Genomic DNA, 13195 nt, shown 5'->3' with positions numbered 1-13195 from the left:
AATTTAATTGTGTGCAGTTTTAGAAACTGTGGCTTCCTGAGGTAATGCCATGGCAGGCACTTGAGTTCAGTTTCCTGTATGTTATCATAAACCAGTTAAAGGCTTTGTTTAACTTAGCTCCATCACCATTTATATCATTGTGATGTCCCTACTCTTCACTTCCCCCTTCCAATATTTGGCCTAAATGTCCTCAGAAAAAGCTTCAGGACAACTCTGATATCTTTTAGTTGATCTGTGTGAAGTTTCAAGAGCATTCAGAGGAAACAACTCTTTTTAAGCTCTGGAAGATACTTTCTGCTTTTGTGAAACAGGGTTTTGGGTTTGTTTGGCAACAATAATGATCTAAACTTTCCTTTAACAGAACCATGATGAAACCTGGAGGAATTATTTTTCTGATATAAATTACTTCCCAAATGCTGTTTACACCCACTGCTACGACTCGTCTGGAACGAAACTCTTTGTGGCAGGAGGCCCCCTTCCATCAGGACTTCATGGGAATTACGCTGGTCTCTGGAGCTAATGATAACTCTTCATAAATGCTGATCTTTACACAGATTTCCACTTTTCTTTTCCTTTTTTAACAACAAAATTGTGTGATGCCATTGATTCCTGATTTAAGCGCAAGTTATTTTTTGGCAGAGTTTTCTGTTGGTCTCCAACAGTTTTTGTACATCTTTTTGAACCAGTTTTTTGCTTTAACCTCCTTGATCCTTTATATGAAGGGGTTTTGAAGTCCTTTTTTATTGTATTTACTCCAAATGACTCTTTCCCCCCCATTTAGGCTGTCTTGGCCATGTGCCCCCTCCCCTACTTTGCTGTGAGGTAGGATTCCTTTCTTATAGAGTGGTTGCTCCTGGGCTTTCTGTGAAAGTCTTGGGGCTGCGTGTATGCAGGTACTTCGTGTCAGTTACATTACCTGGAGTGAGGACTACTTGTAATTAAAAAATATTAAAAGTATTTATAAGAGATAAGCTACTACTTTATCTGCAGAGCCTGGCCCTGGCCTGGGTTGATCTTATTTTTAAAAGTACAAGTCTAATGACACTGTTTTTACATAGAGGGATATGGTTATTTTGGGCTGCGCTCACTGGAGCCCAGGCACAGATTCCCCCAGGGTATTGCCCATCAAGTCCAAAGTGCAGGAGTTCTAAAAAGTGCATTTGTATTTGAATGGTAGTTTTCAGCAGTGCCAGGAGTAAAAATTGATCTTTTGTTTCTTCACTGCCCGTCCCAGGTACCAGCTTTTGCACAGCTGGAGTTTGCAAAGGCTGTTCTGCAGCACGGCTGTTGCAGAGTGACATTACATTGAGGGCTGCAGAGGTGCTGAGGGGAAATGGGGGCTGGTTATTCGAAATGAACTAAATCTTACCTGTTTTCCAGATGAGCCATGGTTTCTGAGTATGCTGTTGGGGTAGCTCATGAGCTTTTCCTAAACTGCCTAAAACCCAGGACCTTTCTTTATGCTGGGTTCTGGAAGTTTTTCCCATTTTTGCTGTTCTGGTTGGCCATCTGCTCTGATAAGCCAATGGAATAAATAAACTATTTTTTTTTCTGCGAGATTAAAGAGTGCATCTTGGACTTAACTAATGCAAGTGAGAAGCTTTCCGTGTAGGAGGATAGCTCGGTGTCAGCTCACGTTGTGCCACATATGCTGTAGGAGAGGCTCAGGCTTTCCCCGAATCCCCTGCTGCCTTCTGCTTCCAGGCTCCTGTGAACTTCACCGGGGACTGGGAGGGGAGAACAGGTCCAGTGCCCTTCAGGTCCAGCTATGAAGCATGTGCATCCCAGGGTGGTGGTCTAACTCTATACCCACCTAAAATGCAGGTCTCCAGGTGCTCCTCCTTTTGGAAGGCACCAAACTCTCAGCTCGTTACCGATGCCCCTCTCTTCTGCTGGGATGAATGCCTTTCCCTTGACACTAGTGGAGCAAAGTGGACCTCACTGCTTTGGTGACAAACAGGGAGTTGGTTGAAGCTGAGGAAAAAGACGAGGCTGGGCCACGCTCTGCTCTCCTGTCTCTGTGGAGATCACAGCTACCACTGCAGTTCCTACTGACAGCCCAGAGTGAGTCTGTACTTGCCTTTGCGGTCCCTCTTGTCTTCATACTCAGTGTCTTCTTCAATAATTCCAAGCAGTGAGCCTCAAGCTTAATTTCCAGTTGGCAAGGAGGCCTGCATGGAAATCCTCCAAAGAATGCAGTTCCCTCCTGTCCGGGTGGAAATCCTGGCAAGAGAAGAGCTCTCTCCCAGATATGCACCTGTCCCAGAAGTATAATTTGCACTGAGCACTGACACAGGTGCTTCACAAACATCATCTTCCAGTGTTTTATAATTGTACTTCCCTTGTGGGCTGCTTAAACTGCAGCAGTCCACAATGCTGTGTGTACAGCTAGCCAGGCTTTTCTCCGAAAAGGGCAAATTATATACCATGGGGTAGTGAAGAAGTTGCACATTTTATTTAGAGTTGTTCATTGTTTCTTTTAAAGGTGTCATAATGGTGCCTGTATTGTTCTTTGACGGCAACTTACTGCTTTGGATATTTTTTGATTTAGAAAAGTGGAAGTATACAGAGAAAAACAAGTCTTGGTCTAGTATGGCAGGATTTGTATTTCTTGGATTACTCCTGCAGCTACTGTGTAAGATCAATCTGTCACAGGGAACATGTTCAGCTTTTTTTATTTGAGCTTGGTTTGAAGTTTGTTTTGTTTTGTTTTTCTGAAGAAGAAAGACAGCTAAGTCTACTTGAGCGTCCTCCAGAAAACAACAGATAATAGACAGGCACTTCGTGTCTACAGTGCCAAAGGACAACTCCTGGTCTGGAAATTCTAGCCCTGATGTTGATCTATTGATTGAAGCATATTCCAGGTCTTGATGAGGGGGAAAAAAGGGTATTTGAATGGACAGAGCTTCAGCCTTCAAACATGGAGACTGCTTTTTCTGCAGTCTCTAAGTTACTAAAGAGGCGCCACTGGAAATTGTCACTCCTTGCTGACTCTGATCTCCACAGGTACCTCGATATGTGGTCTTAAAGCCTGGTATTGTGAGTGCCCTCTTCCTCCTTTTTTTTTCTACATGGGAAGCCCTGGACAATTCTCAGACAGATCTGGACAATGATGTAAAATTCCTCTAGTCTCACATGCTTCTGCTTTCAGGGTGCTTTCTTGCAAAAGTAACTTATCTTGGGAAGGGAGCCATCTTTGTTGCTGTAGGAATACTCCCCAAAAAGGGAAACAAAGTAGGTAGTGCTGGAAGCACACAAGCAAATTGGGCCTGAGAAAACTTAATTTCTAGCCTGTTTCAGTGGTTTTAAATGCTTGTAGCAATACAGATGTTGAGTTTCAGAAAATTTTGTGGTCGGTCACATATTTTGTTGCAATCAGTGTTAGAAATTGAGGCAGAGAAAGGTGATGTACCCAAGACCTTCAATTTGCTTAAACTGGGTAGAAGTTGGAGGCTGGGTCAGACTCGGGAACTGTGCAATTGTCCTTGTACTTCTTTGACTGACGGGATTACACAGTAACAGTCTGTTCCTTGGAGGGAAGACACTCTGTCTCACTTGAAGGAAAGAAAAGAACTTAAATCATAACATGCCTTCAAACCTGCTGCTGCTCAGCTTTTTTCAATAGACTACCATGTTAATTTGGGTATCTTTGGGTATTGTATTTTTGGTATTCATAATTACAGGTAATCAAACCAGTGACTAAATTATGGGTTTGGTAATACCTGGCTTGTGAGCACTGGGTAGCAACTTCTCAGTAACAGCTGGGTGTTATGTGATGGGACATTCCTGAGGAATCAGAAGCTGCTTTGCAATGTTGGCTTCAGCACAGCAATGAGGGTGGTGCTCTCCCTCTTCACCAAACACCTTATTCCTGTAATTCCTCCAGCTTTCTCCCTTGTTCAGTCAAGTCTAATAGGGAGAACTGCTGGTGCTCTCCTCTGGCGCTTTCTGGGATTGCAGTAAAGAAGTGAGTCACTTTGTTAGGTTCCCTCATCACAATGCTGCTGGTGTGTTAGCTCAAGGTGAGTAAATTACCAAAGAATAGTTAGTAGATGTTTGTTCCTAGTTTCAGTTGTTAACTTTCCTCATAGATCCATTTTTAAGGTCATTGGTAGAGTGCCCAGTGGTCTTTCTGAACGTAGTTGGTCCACAAAGGTCACATCACATTGTGGATGACTCTTGTGACTCTCTTCATGAGGGGAGCTCCTGAGCTGCATTGTAGGGTTTATATTTGCTGCTTTCATTTCAGGTCTTTGGCAGCTTTTTATATCTCAAGGATTAAGATAGTTGGGGATCGTTCTCCTCCAGAATTTCATCCTCTTCCTGCACCAGAGCGCTTGCTTTGTATATAGCTTGCAGCTGCAGAGTTAACAGATTAAAAGTTATGATCCAGCTATGTCGAGTGGTGCTTTGGTGTCTTAATTTCTGCCCCTCAGTTGAGAGGCACTTACAGACCTTGTGAACTGTTGTCCCTCACCTGGTGCAGGTGTGAAACAGAGCAGGTTTGAAGGTGACCCCTTCACGGAGGTCACCTGTTTGCTTTGTTTGCAAGAAACCAAGAACAGGTGGGCTGTCAGTTACACCTTGGAAAAGCAGCCAGGTGGGAGCTCTGAGGTCTGTTTGTGGTAGTCTGATACCCTTATTTTCCATAAACCCACTTTTCCAAGGTGTCTGATATGTTCTTAATTCTTTTTCAATTGCTGCTATGACTGAAATACTGGACTGGGGTACAGCTTGTTCTTAAGGAACACTTGCAGAGCTGTGTGTGATGCAGGTGGAGCTGATCCTCTGACCAGCCTGTGCTGAGCCCGGGACTCCTGTCCGTGCCAGGCACGCACTTTCTACCTTAAAGCCAAGTGAAAATCCCTGTGTGCCCCACTGGCCATCCCACAGTCTGAGCCTGTGGTGTGACCTCAAAATGCCTTTCTGACTGTTGCAGTGTCCTCAGTAACTTATTTGAAGGTCTCTGAAGCACAGGCACCCAGAACAAGGTAGCGTGGAAAGGAGAACACGGAGCCACATCTTGTGTAAGGAATTTCTGCCTGCATGTGCTCTCCTTTGCCCCTCCAGGTGAGCACTTTGTGTGATGAGGATGGGCAAGGGGCACCAGAGAAACAGTGAAAGGCAAACTGTTTGGTATGGCTCCTGGGACTCCAGAGGAATTTAAAAACGTAGAGGGGATACCTGAAAGGGGTGAATCAGAAACATCTTAAGAGAGATCAAGTATATATCCCTGTCATTCTTGTTTCAGTGATAAAATTAGGATGTATCTTTTTGCTTGTGATTGCTGTGTTTCTTTAGGAAAACCATATGGTACTTGGCTAATTAAAAGAATGCTCTTGCAGAAAGGAATCTTCCCATTTCATAACAGCCTTTCCCACTAGTATCCTGCTGGGAGCGGTATGGTCTAAGAAAGTGCACACAGATTTGAAACAGGTGCCAGAGTTGGCAGAGTTGGGAATATGTGGGCTGCCTGACTGTTTGTGTTCCCAATAAAAACCACCAACACTTGATTGTATACAAATTGTGGTCATTGGACTGAAACTGAAAGGGTGTATACAAACCCTTGCAACACAGTGCAATGTCTCTAGATGTTGGTTCTTTTGCCTTCAGGACAAAAATCTAGGAGTCAATACATTGATTTCTTAGGAACTGCTTTTCTAGATTCCCTTACTAAAAGGGAAAATTGAGGTGCTGAATTCTTATCTCATTAAACTTGTACTTTTTATTTGCCCATCCACCTGGTCTCTCTTCATTTCCAAGGCCTCCCACAGTCTCAGGGTATATAAATCACTATAACTCATCCAAATAGTACCTAAACGGACCAACCAGAGGTTAATGTGCCTTCCTCTTCTGGTACCTTGATCTTTGTGAAGTTATCTCACAAACTTTTCCCTGTCCTAGGGCTGGGTACATGCATTGTCTTTTTCTAAGATGTGTGTGTTGAAATTGCAACAGGTTTGTACTGTTACTTGTGACTTGTTCCATTTGTGTTAGGATGTGTAGACACAAATCAATGCACTGGTTGGTCTCATGTCAGTCTTACCAGTGACATCTGTCAGTGCTTGCTGGTGTGTTCATGTGTACACTGGTGCTGGATCTTCCTCGCTGCATGTGGTGCATATGATGCACAAAATACACAAGATGTTTTAACTTGTTGCCTGAGGGTAGGATTTCGTAAAGTGAACTGTTTTTAATGTTTGGGTTTTTTTTTCCCCAATATATTTAATAAGATCCAAAGCCTTGAGGGGGGAAAAAAAAAATCAAGACTTGCTGATACTTGCTGGCTTTTGTTCTGAAACCAGGGTCTGATGTTTGTTAACAACTCCTGCAAATCAATCCATCTGACAGAGCCTTTCTCAGCTTGTTTCTGTATTGAGCTATGTCAGAAACGGCACTGGATCCTAAACTACCACAGAAGCTGTCAAGTGCAGTAGTAACAGCTCTCTTCAAGTATTACAGTGCACATTTTTAACTCTAAGATGAAACTATTATGATGCAGCTGGCAAATGGAACAGTGGGAAATTGCAGATAGCATGTGTAACCAACCTGTCTGCACATCGGGCCTAGTGTTCTGTTACTTTGCAGATTGTTTCTTCTCTCTGAAAAGTGATTTTTAAATTTTTTTTTTTATAGAAAGACATTACACTTTTGGCTTAGTTTTCTAAGGGTATCTTTGTTAAAAGCCTCAAACCAACATCTGGAATTTGGGCTGAGTTCCCATGTCTTATGCAGATGGTGCAGTTGATACATGATGTCTCATAAAAGCATGGAAACAAGAACACATCCTCACTCACTGTGGCCTTCCATGGGCATGCCTATCCATAATTAACTGAATTACAGTACTGCACTCCTGATACGTGAGGATACCTTTGTATTTAGAATCAGCACGATTAGTCATTGATGCACTGACATTAATACAGGGTCATAGAGCTCCAAGGTATGTGTATTTCCTGTGCTGACTGCATTTGTTCTCTCTGTAACCCAGAGCAGACCTACTCTGGAGTTCTCTTTGTACCTCTTGCTAACTTCAGAGTTCCTTTAAATTGTTTTTATGACAGTAACTTTTCAGAGTAGAACAAATGGGTTTAACTCTCTTTTCTATTTTAAGCATCTTCCTCTTCTCCCATTTTTTCCTAGTTCACCTGTAACAATCTGTTCAAAGCTGTCTGCCTACTCTGAAAATTATCAAGTCCATAATAAAAAGAAAACCTATAACCCAACGTGGAAGGATCACTGTGTGCTTTTACCATAAACTTTCGCAGCTGGCTGAGTGCCTTGCAAGTGGAGACTCCACCGCTGCAGAAGCTGAATTTCTCTTGCATCCATATAGTTTGGTGGATCAGGAAATGGAGGTGCCCTGTATCAGCACCCAAATGAGTTTGTCAAACTGATCTGTGGTGGTCTAGCCAGAGAACTGGCACCTTTGGCTGCTACTCAAAGAACTAAAGGTTTCAGTGAGGGCAAAGCCAGGAGGGTGAATTGCTGACTTGATCCCATTTAAAGGCTTTCTCCATAGGTTTTTGGGGTTTTTGTCTTTTGCATCATTGGTGGATTGAAAAAGAGTAACGATATGAGCTAAACAATAACCCTGTGCTCAAAGTTATTCTAATGAACTTTGACCAGCAGTAATGCCAAAGGCTGGCTACACTCAAGAGATGAGCTGGCAATGGAGTGTTTGAAGGTTAGGCCTTGAGGGTTTGCTCCATCATGCCTTAGATCACTGCAGATTAGTTGCTCCCAGAGCTTTCGAAACTCATGTTCATCCCTCTTGATGTGAGGAGTGAAGATGGCATGGGGAAGAACCTGTTCCCCCAGTGGTCACTCAGTCTTCCCCTCAACACTCAAGTTTACCAGTGCACTTGTCTCTTTGTTTTCATGACTGACTGTGACTAATGTGCTTTACAGCTGCCACCAGCCACCTCCATGTGCTTTGTGCTGGGATGATGGAGTGGAAGGGCCTTGTCTGCATCATCCTCCATCTGGCTGGTTGTTGACAGTGCAGGGGTGTAACAGGCCAGCTGGGATTTACGACTTCAGCTGGTTGCTCTGGGCATCTTTCACAGTGTGATAGTGGGGCCATTATGAAAAGGACTGGATAAGTAACTTCTAGTGGGCTCTGTCACTGTTGTTCAAAATGCTGTCTCCAGTCTTGGCCTGTCATCCCAGACTCGCTCACATCTTGCCACACTCTGCTGCTTGGGACTTGAGCAAGTTCCCTGTCCTCTCATGGTTCACTAGTTCAGGTACCAGTTCTGCAAAGCCTGGGGGCACCTGTTAGAGCCCTGCTGCAGTCTGAAACTTCTACACTTGTTTAGGCTCACTGAACTGGGACCTTGCTCACAATCTCCCTATTTATTTTACTCAGCCCTAGATATCTTCCTGGACTGCCATTCCCCTTTCAGTCTGAAAGGGTTTGCTTCAAGGTCATTCCTGGTCCATGAAGGAGTTGATTCCTGTACTGCTGGTTATTGCAATTTGGTGGCTTTTATTTTTCTCATTTTTATTCTTGAGTTCACTGCAAATGTACAAAACCATTCTGACTTCCTCAACTCCTGAACGTAGTACAGGGGCCAACCTGTGAGGCATCAAAATTATTTTACTACTCCCAAAATGCACAGAAACAAGGGTCTCTTAGACAAGTTTTAAGGAGGAAAAGCAGCTGCATACACATAAGTAGAAAGGTATCTCTGGGTAGAATAGGTGAGGGAGCAGTTTAAGAATTTTAAGTATAAGAACTGTAATTGATTTGGGTTTTGTTTCTTTTGTAAAAATTCCTTTAACAGGAGATTAGATGGTGTTTTATCCAGAGAAAGCTGCAATGTAATCTGGGGTTTTTCGTTCATCAATGCAAAATGTGCCTCTCAAGCAGAATGCAAAGTCAGTCTCTGTCATTCTCTGTTTGCAGTGACTGAAGTTTAACTGAAGACTGATTTAATGTGTTTCTTGCTTTTATGTGTAATCCTCCGTACAACAGTCCTTGCTGGTCTTTCCCAAGCACTATTCAGCACTATCCCTATTTGAAAGCAAAATAGGTGTTGTGTTGAGCAGTGTAACCTGATGAACTTCCTTAGTTTGAGAGAGACACTGGAGGGAAGAGTCTAGGTTCCATGTGTTTTAATACAACTTTAAACCAGTGCAGCTATTCTCTCAGACCAGCACCGCTTCCTGCCTTTCCCTCCATTTAGATGGGAATTTAAAAGTAAACTGAGCAATACCTGATCCAGTTGATGTGCTTGCAGGTGGAACATGGATTTTTTGTTAAATTTGAAGACTGAGATTTCTCTTGTGGAAGAACTTGTCCTGGGTGTAAGAGCTTGGATCTCAGATTACAGCTCTTCTGCCAGGTTGTTACATGCAGTTAAGTATTCTGGACTCTTCTGAAGAGGATTGTGGAAAAGCTGTGAAGGTGTAGACTGGAACTGATAATTTTAGGTCATCTGTGTGTTGCTTGACTACATGGACAATATAATAGTGATTTTTTTCCATGTGTCAGTCACAAATAATTCTTAATTTGCTCTTTGGAGGAAAACTGTTAATAGATAAGTTTCCAGATCAAATTATGAGCCTAATTTTCCCTCTTGCATAACCGGGTTACTGTGTTCACATGCCAGAAAGATGTTGCTCTTTGAAAAAGCATGTTAGTGTATGTGGCAATGCCCCATGCACTTTTTAAATACCTAGGTCTGTACATTCTCATCTGAGTATTGTTAACCACACTGTAGTCTGACAAATGGATCTTTTACTACTGCCCTGTTATATAGATAATTGTAATTCACTGCAGTTTGTTTTTTTCCACTTCTTGAAGTTGCGTGATCTGAAAATTGGTGAACAGAAAGTATTTGTGCATCTTACTATGGGTATCTCTAAATAAAATGTATTTGTATAGTGTCTTGGCTTGGCTGATGGTTTCCTTTATTTGGTAATCATCCCATGGCAAGTAAATCCAGGGCAGTTTGAGAGCAAGTGGGCTTGGATTTCTCACTGTAACAGTCCAGCCTCTCTGTGGACATGACTGATTCAAAGGAAACACAGTGAACTGTTGTTTTTCCTTCAGCAGTGAGTGGATTGATATCCCAAGTACAGATTTTGAGTTTATTCTTGTTTTTTTCATGGCTTAAACATCAGTCCTTGTTCTCTGTACAGCTGTAGTAACTCTCCTTACTTCCACAGAAAATGTGTCTAGTAGCAAAGTTGGGACTGTTACACTTCAAAGCGTCTCCTTCCTGTTCTCTTTATCTGGTACCTCATTTGTTCTGAGGCAAGAGTTTCCTTCCAACCACTTTATTTTCCTGAGAAGGAAATACCTCTTAGGAGCATTGGACAGCACAGATACCTGTAGCTGGACAGTCAGGTAAGTGTTCCAGGAAGCCCTTGCATCCCAAAACTGCATCTGAAGCACTTCCACATATTTTCACAGTACAGGACAGTGAGGCCTTTGTACAGCTGTCCTGTTTCACTGCTATAAGTGAGAAAGTTACATTTTGAGAGGAGGAATGTCCTTAAGCAATCTGAGTTTTACACTGGAGGTTAAAATCCTGTGCCTAAAATCAGCTTTTGCATCCCCCGTCTTCACCCTTGGCCTCATCCTGAGTGGCTGATTTCCATGGTTGTGGACAAACTGCAGCTTTGTAAGCAAGCTGTGGGAGATCATGTTTCCAACTACACCATCTCTGCTCCCAGTAGTAGGCATTACTGGCACTTGTGGATGGAAGAGGAGGCATAAGAACACTATGCTGTCGTTCTACTGAGCCTTATAACAAAACTGTTTGAGAACTGAGAGATGCAAAGAAAAACCAAATCCCCTGGCCCTGGAGACATGCAGAGGGTGATGGGTTAGAGAGGGCCGTGGCAACCAAGGGTATCAACTCCCCACCTGCCTCAGATGTTTCATCGAGTACAGCATTCAGATGGTGAGGGGCCTGTCAGGACCAAAAATGACCCAGTGAGTTCCTCACTTGCTTAAATCTCAGCAATAAAGAGTCCAAATCCTCCCCCAGCAACTAATTTTAGCATTCATCTATTTTGTCCCCTCACCTGCCTTGCAGGTCCCGTTGCTTTCCCATTCACAGTGCAGAGGAAGCAGTCTGCTCCGTTCTGTGAGGCAGCTCACCTCTGTTTTTTGGAAGGGATTTTTGGCTATTTCATGGCCATGGTCTTCACTCCTTATACCACACAGTCCAGGTTCCCTCAGTGCTTTCTCACTGGCTGTGCTTGGCATGTGCGTGTGTGGCCATGTCCTTCCTGCCTGTGGAACCAGGATGAGATCCATTGCACTCCCTGGTCTGGAGCCTGCAGCAGGACGATGCTGTTGCCGACTGCGCTTTCACTGTTCGCCACAAACATGTGGCAGTGGACATTATCCCTTTCAACACTCAATCTGCTGCCTGCCTCCCCCTCCCATCCCAGCTGCTGCAGGTTTGCTTGCCTGTCATCACTTCCCTTCTTGAGTGTATTTTGGTTTTGATCTCTGTGACCTAGGGCCTCGGCGCTTGCCAGCTGGTGGCACCGCTGTTGCAGAATGAGGAAGACAAACCAGGGAATAGATTCACATCGTTCTGTAAGGTTCTTCCTAGCCATAGCTGTACTCAACCTATCTGTTTCTGAATGGAGGATCAGGATAGTCTTTCCCAGTGCAAGGTGCTTCCGTGGTCCAGTAAATGAATTAATAATTGAAGAGATACCAGGGACACAGTGCTTGCTTGAACTGGTTTTTGGACAAGAGTTGTCTATTCTTTCAGAGACTGAAAGTGACAAAGTTCACAGTGTGTCAGAAAACAAGAATCTCTGTGGTTGTGCCCCAACTTCCTCAGTCCCCCTTAAGCCTCTTCACCTGGAAGAACAAATGTGAGGAGGCTTCAACCCCCTGCAAGGCTCAAGGGACCATGTGGCCAACATGGCATTTGGGAGCTTTGGGTCAGCTGCTCCAAAGTACTGCCCTGCATGGAGGCTCTTACTGCTCCCTCTTTGTTAAGGTACAGTGTGAGCTGGGAGAGGTGAGAGAGAAGCCACAGGCCTCAAGTGCAGAGCTGAAGTCAGAAGGTCAGCTGGACATTTGCTAGAACAGTTTGTGCCAAAGACATAAACAGAGCAAGGGCCATGCTCCAGGGATGCTGAAGCATCAGCAGAAAGATTTGTAGCCCCTGTAATCAGTGCCTGTGAATTGTTTTTCCTCATGTTGTCAAAAGTTTCCCTGTTCCAGGGGTTTCTTCTCTCTACAGACCCAATGCAGTGCCTGGTGCATGTTGAACATGAAGAACACAGATTCAGCTACAATAGAAATTTCACAGATTTTAGACAACTGGAAAAAATGTGGCCAAATTTAAGGCTGCCTTTGGGAGACAGGCAGATAGGCACTGTTGCTGTAAAACTCCTCCCCGTATAGCTGCTTTATATTGGACAAGTAATCACTTAGGGAGAAACGCTGGCCAATTTCTCCAGGTACCTGAGGCCCGAGAAAGGTCTCGGAGCAAAAAGGGTGACAAATGAGGAATAGTTGGTCAGCACTAAGGAAAACACCGGGGAAAGCACCATCCATTTCCCCCTGTGCTGTGGTGGCAGCCTGCTGCTGAGGGCTGCTGAACCCCACACTGCTGCCAGGTGAGCAAGGATGACAGCAGAGCGCTGTTAAGCTATAACAACTTCTGATCTTGCCCTCTAGTAAAACCCACTTCATATAGAATTTTTTTTCCCTCCAGGAGATGAATTCTAGGAGTCATGATGATTTGCCATGTGTATTTTTAGGAGCATCTTTTTTCTGTTAATCTCAGAAAGCCAACTTCACTTTTTACTGGTATAAATAGGCTTTGACTCCAAAAAAAACCTCTGTCCCAGTTCTCTTGTAGGCTGCTGCTGATGCACTTTGAGTGGATTTGATTTTGGGGAAAGCATTTAGTCCTGTGCTCTGGGCTGCTCAACTTGTTGCTTAAGGGGAAGGGAAACATCTGGAGCTTGAATGTTCTGCATTGAGCAATAGAAAGTGACTAATGGAGAAATCTGTCTTGTCTGTCATGGATTTCCATGTCACCATTCTTTCTCAACTTACTAACACACTCTTGGAATAAGAAATGGTCAGAGGAATCAAGACACATCCCTGAATGCTGGGTGCCTGCACTCTCTGAATGGCAGAAGAGATGAGGCTGAAAGAGATCTTCAGAGATCAGATAGTCCAAACCTCTCTGGGTAACCTGTGTCC

At 43.8% G+C, this 13195-nt stretch overlaps 1 protein-coding gene across 3 annotated transcripts in view; it reads left to right on the top strand.

Moving 5' to 3' along the window:
• Positions 1–9891, top strand: part of DCAF12 (DDB1 and CUL4 associated factor 12) — a 30506-nt gene extending 20615 nt beyond the window's left edge. For all 3 annotated transcript variants that reach the window (XM_027670344.1, XM_027670343.1, XM_027670345.1), the window contains exon 9: positions 362–9891. In XM_027670344.1, the coding sequence (XP_027526145.1) occupies positions 362–520 (159 nt within the window). In that variant the 3' untranslated portion in view covers positions 521–9891. The remainder of the gene's footprint in view (positions 1–361) is intronic.
• Positions 9892–13195: the final 3304 nt, after the last annotated feature.

This window comes from Neopelma chrysocephalum, unplaced genomic scaffold (assembly GCF_003984885.1).
Source record: "Neopelma chrysocephalum unplaced genomic scaffold, ASM398488v2 Primary Assembly neopelma1_96845, whole genome shotgun sequence".
NCBI classification, from domain to species: Eukaryota; Metazoa; Chordata; class Aves; order Passeriformes; family Pipridae; genus Neopelma; species Neopelma chrysocephalum.
Note: the sequence above shows the minus strand (reverse complement) of the source record. Positions and strands in the feature narration are given on the sequence as shown.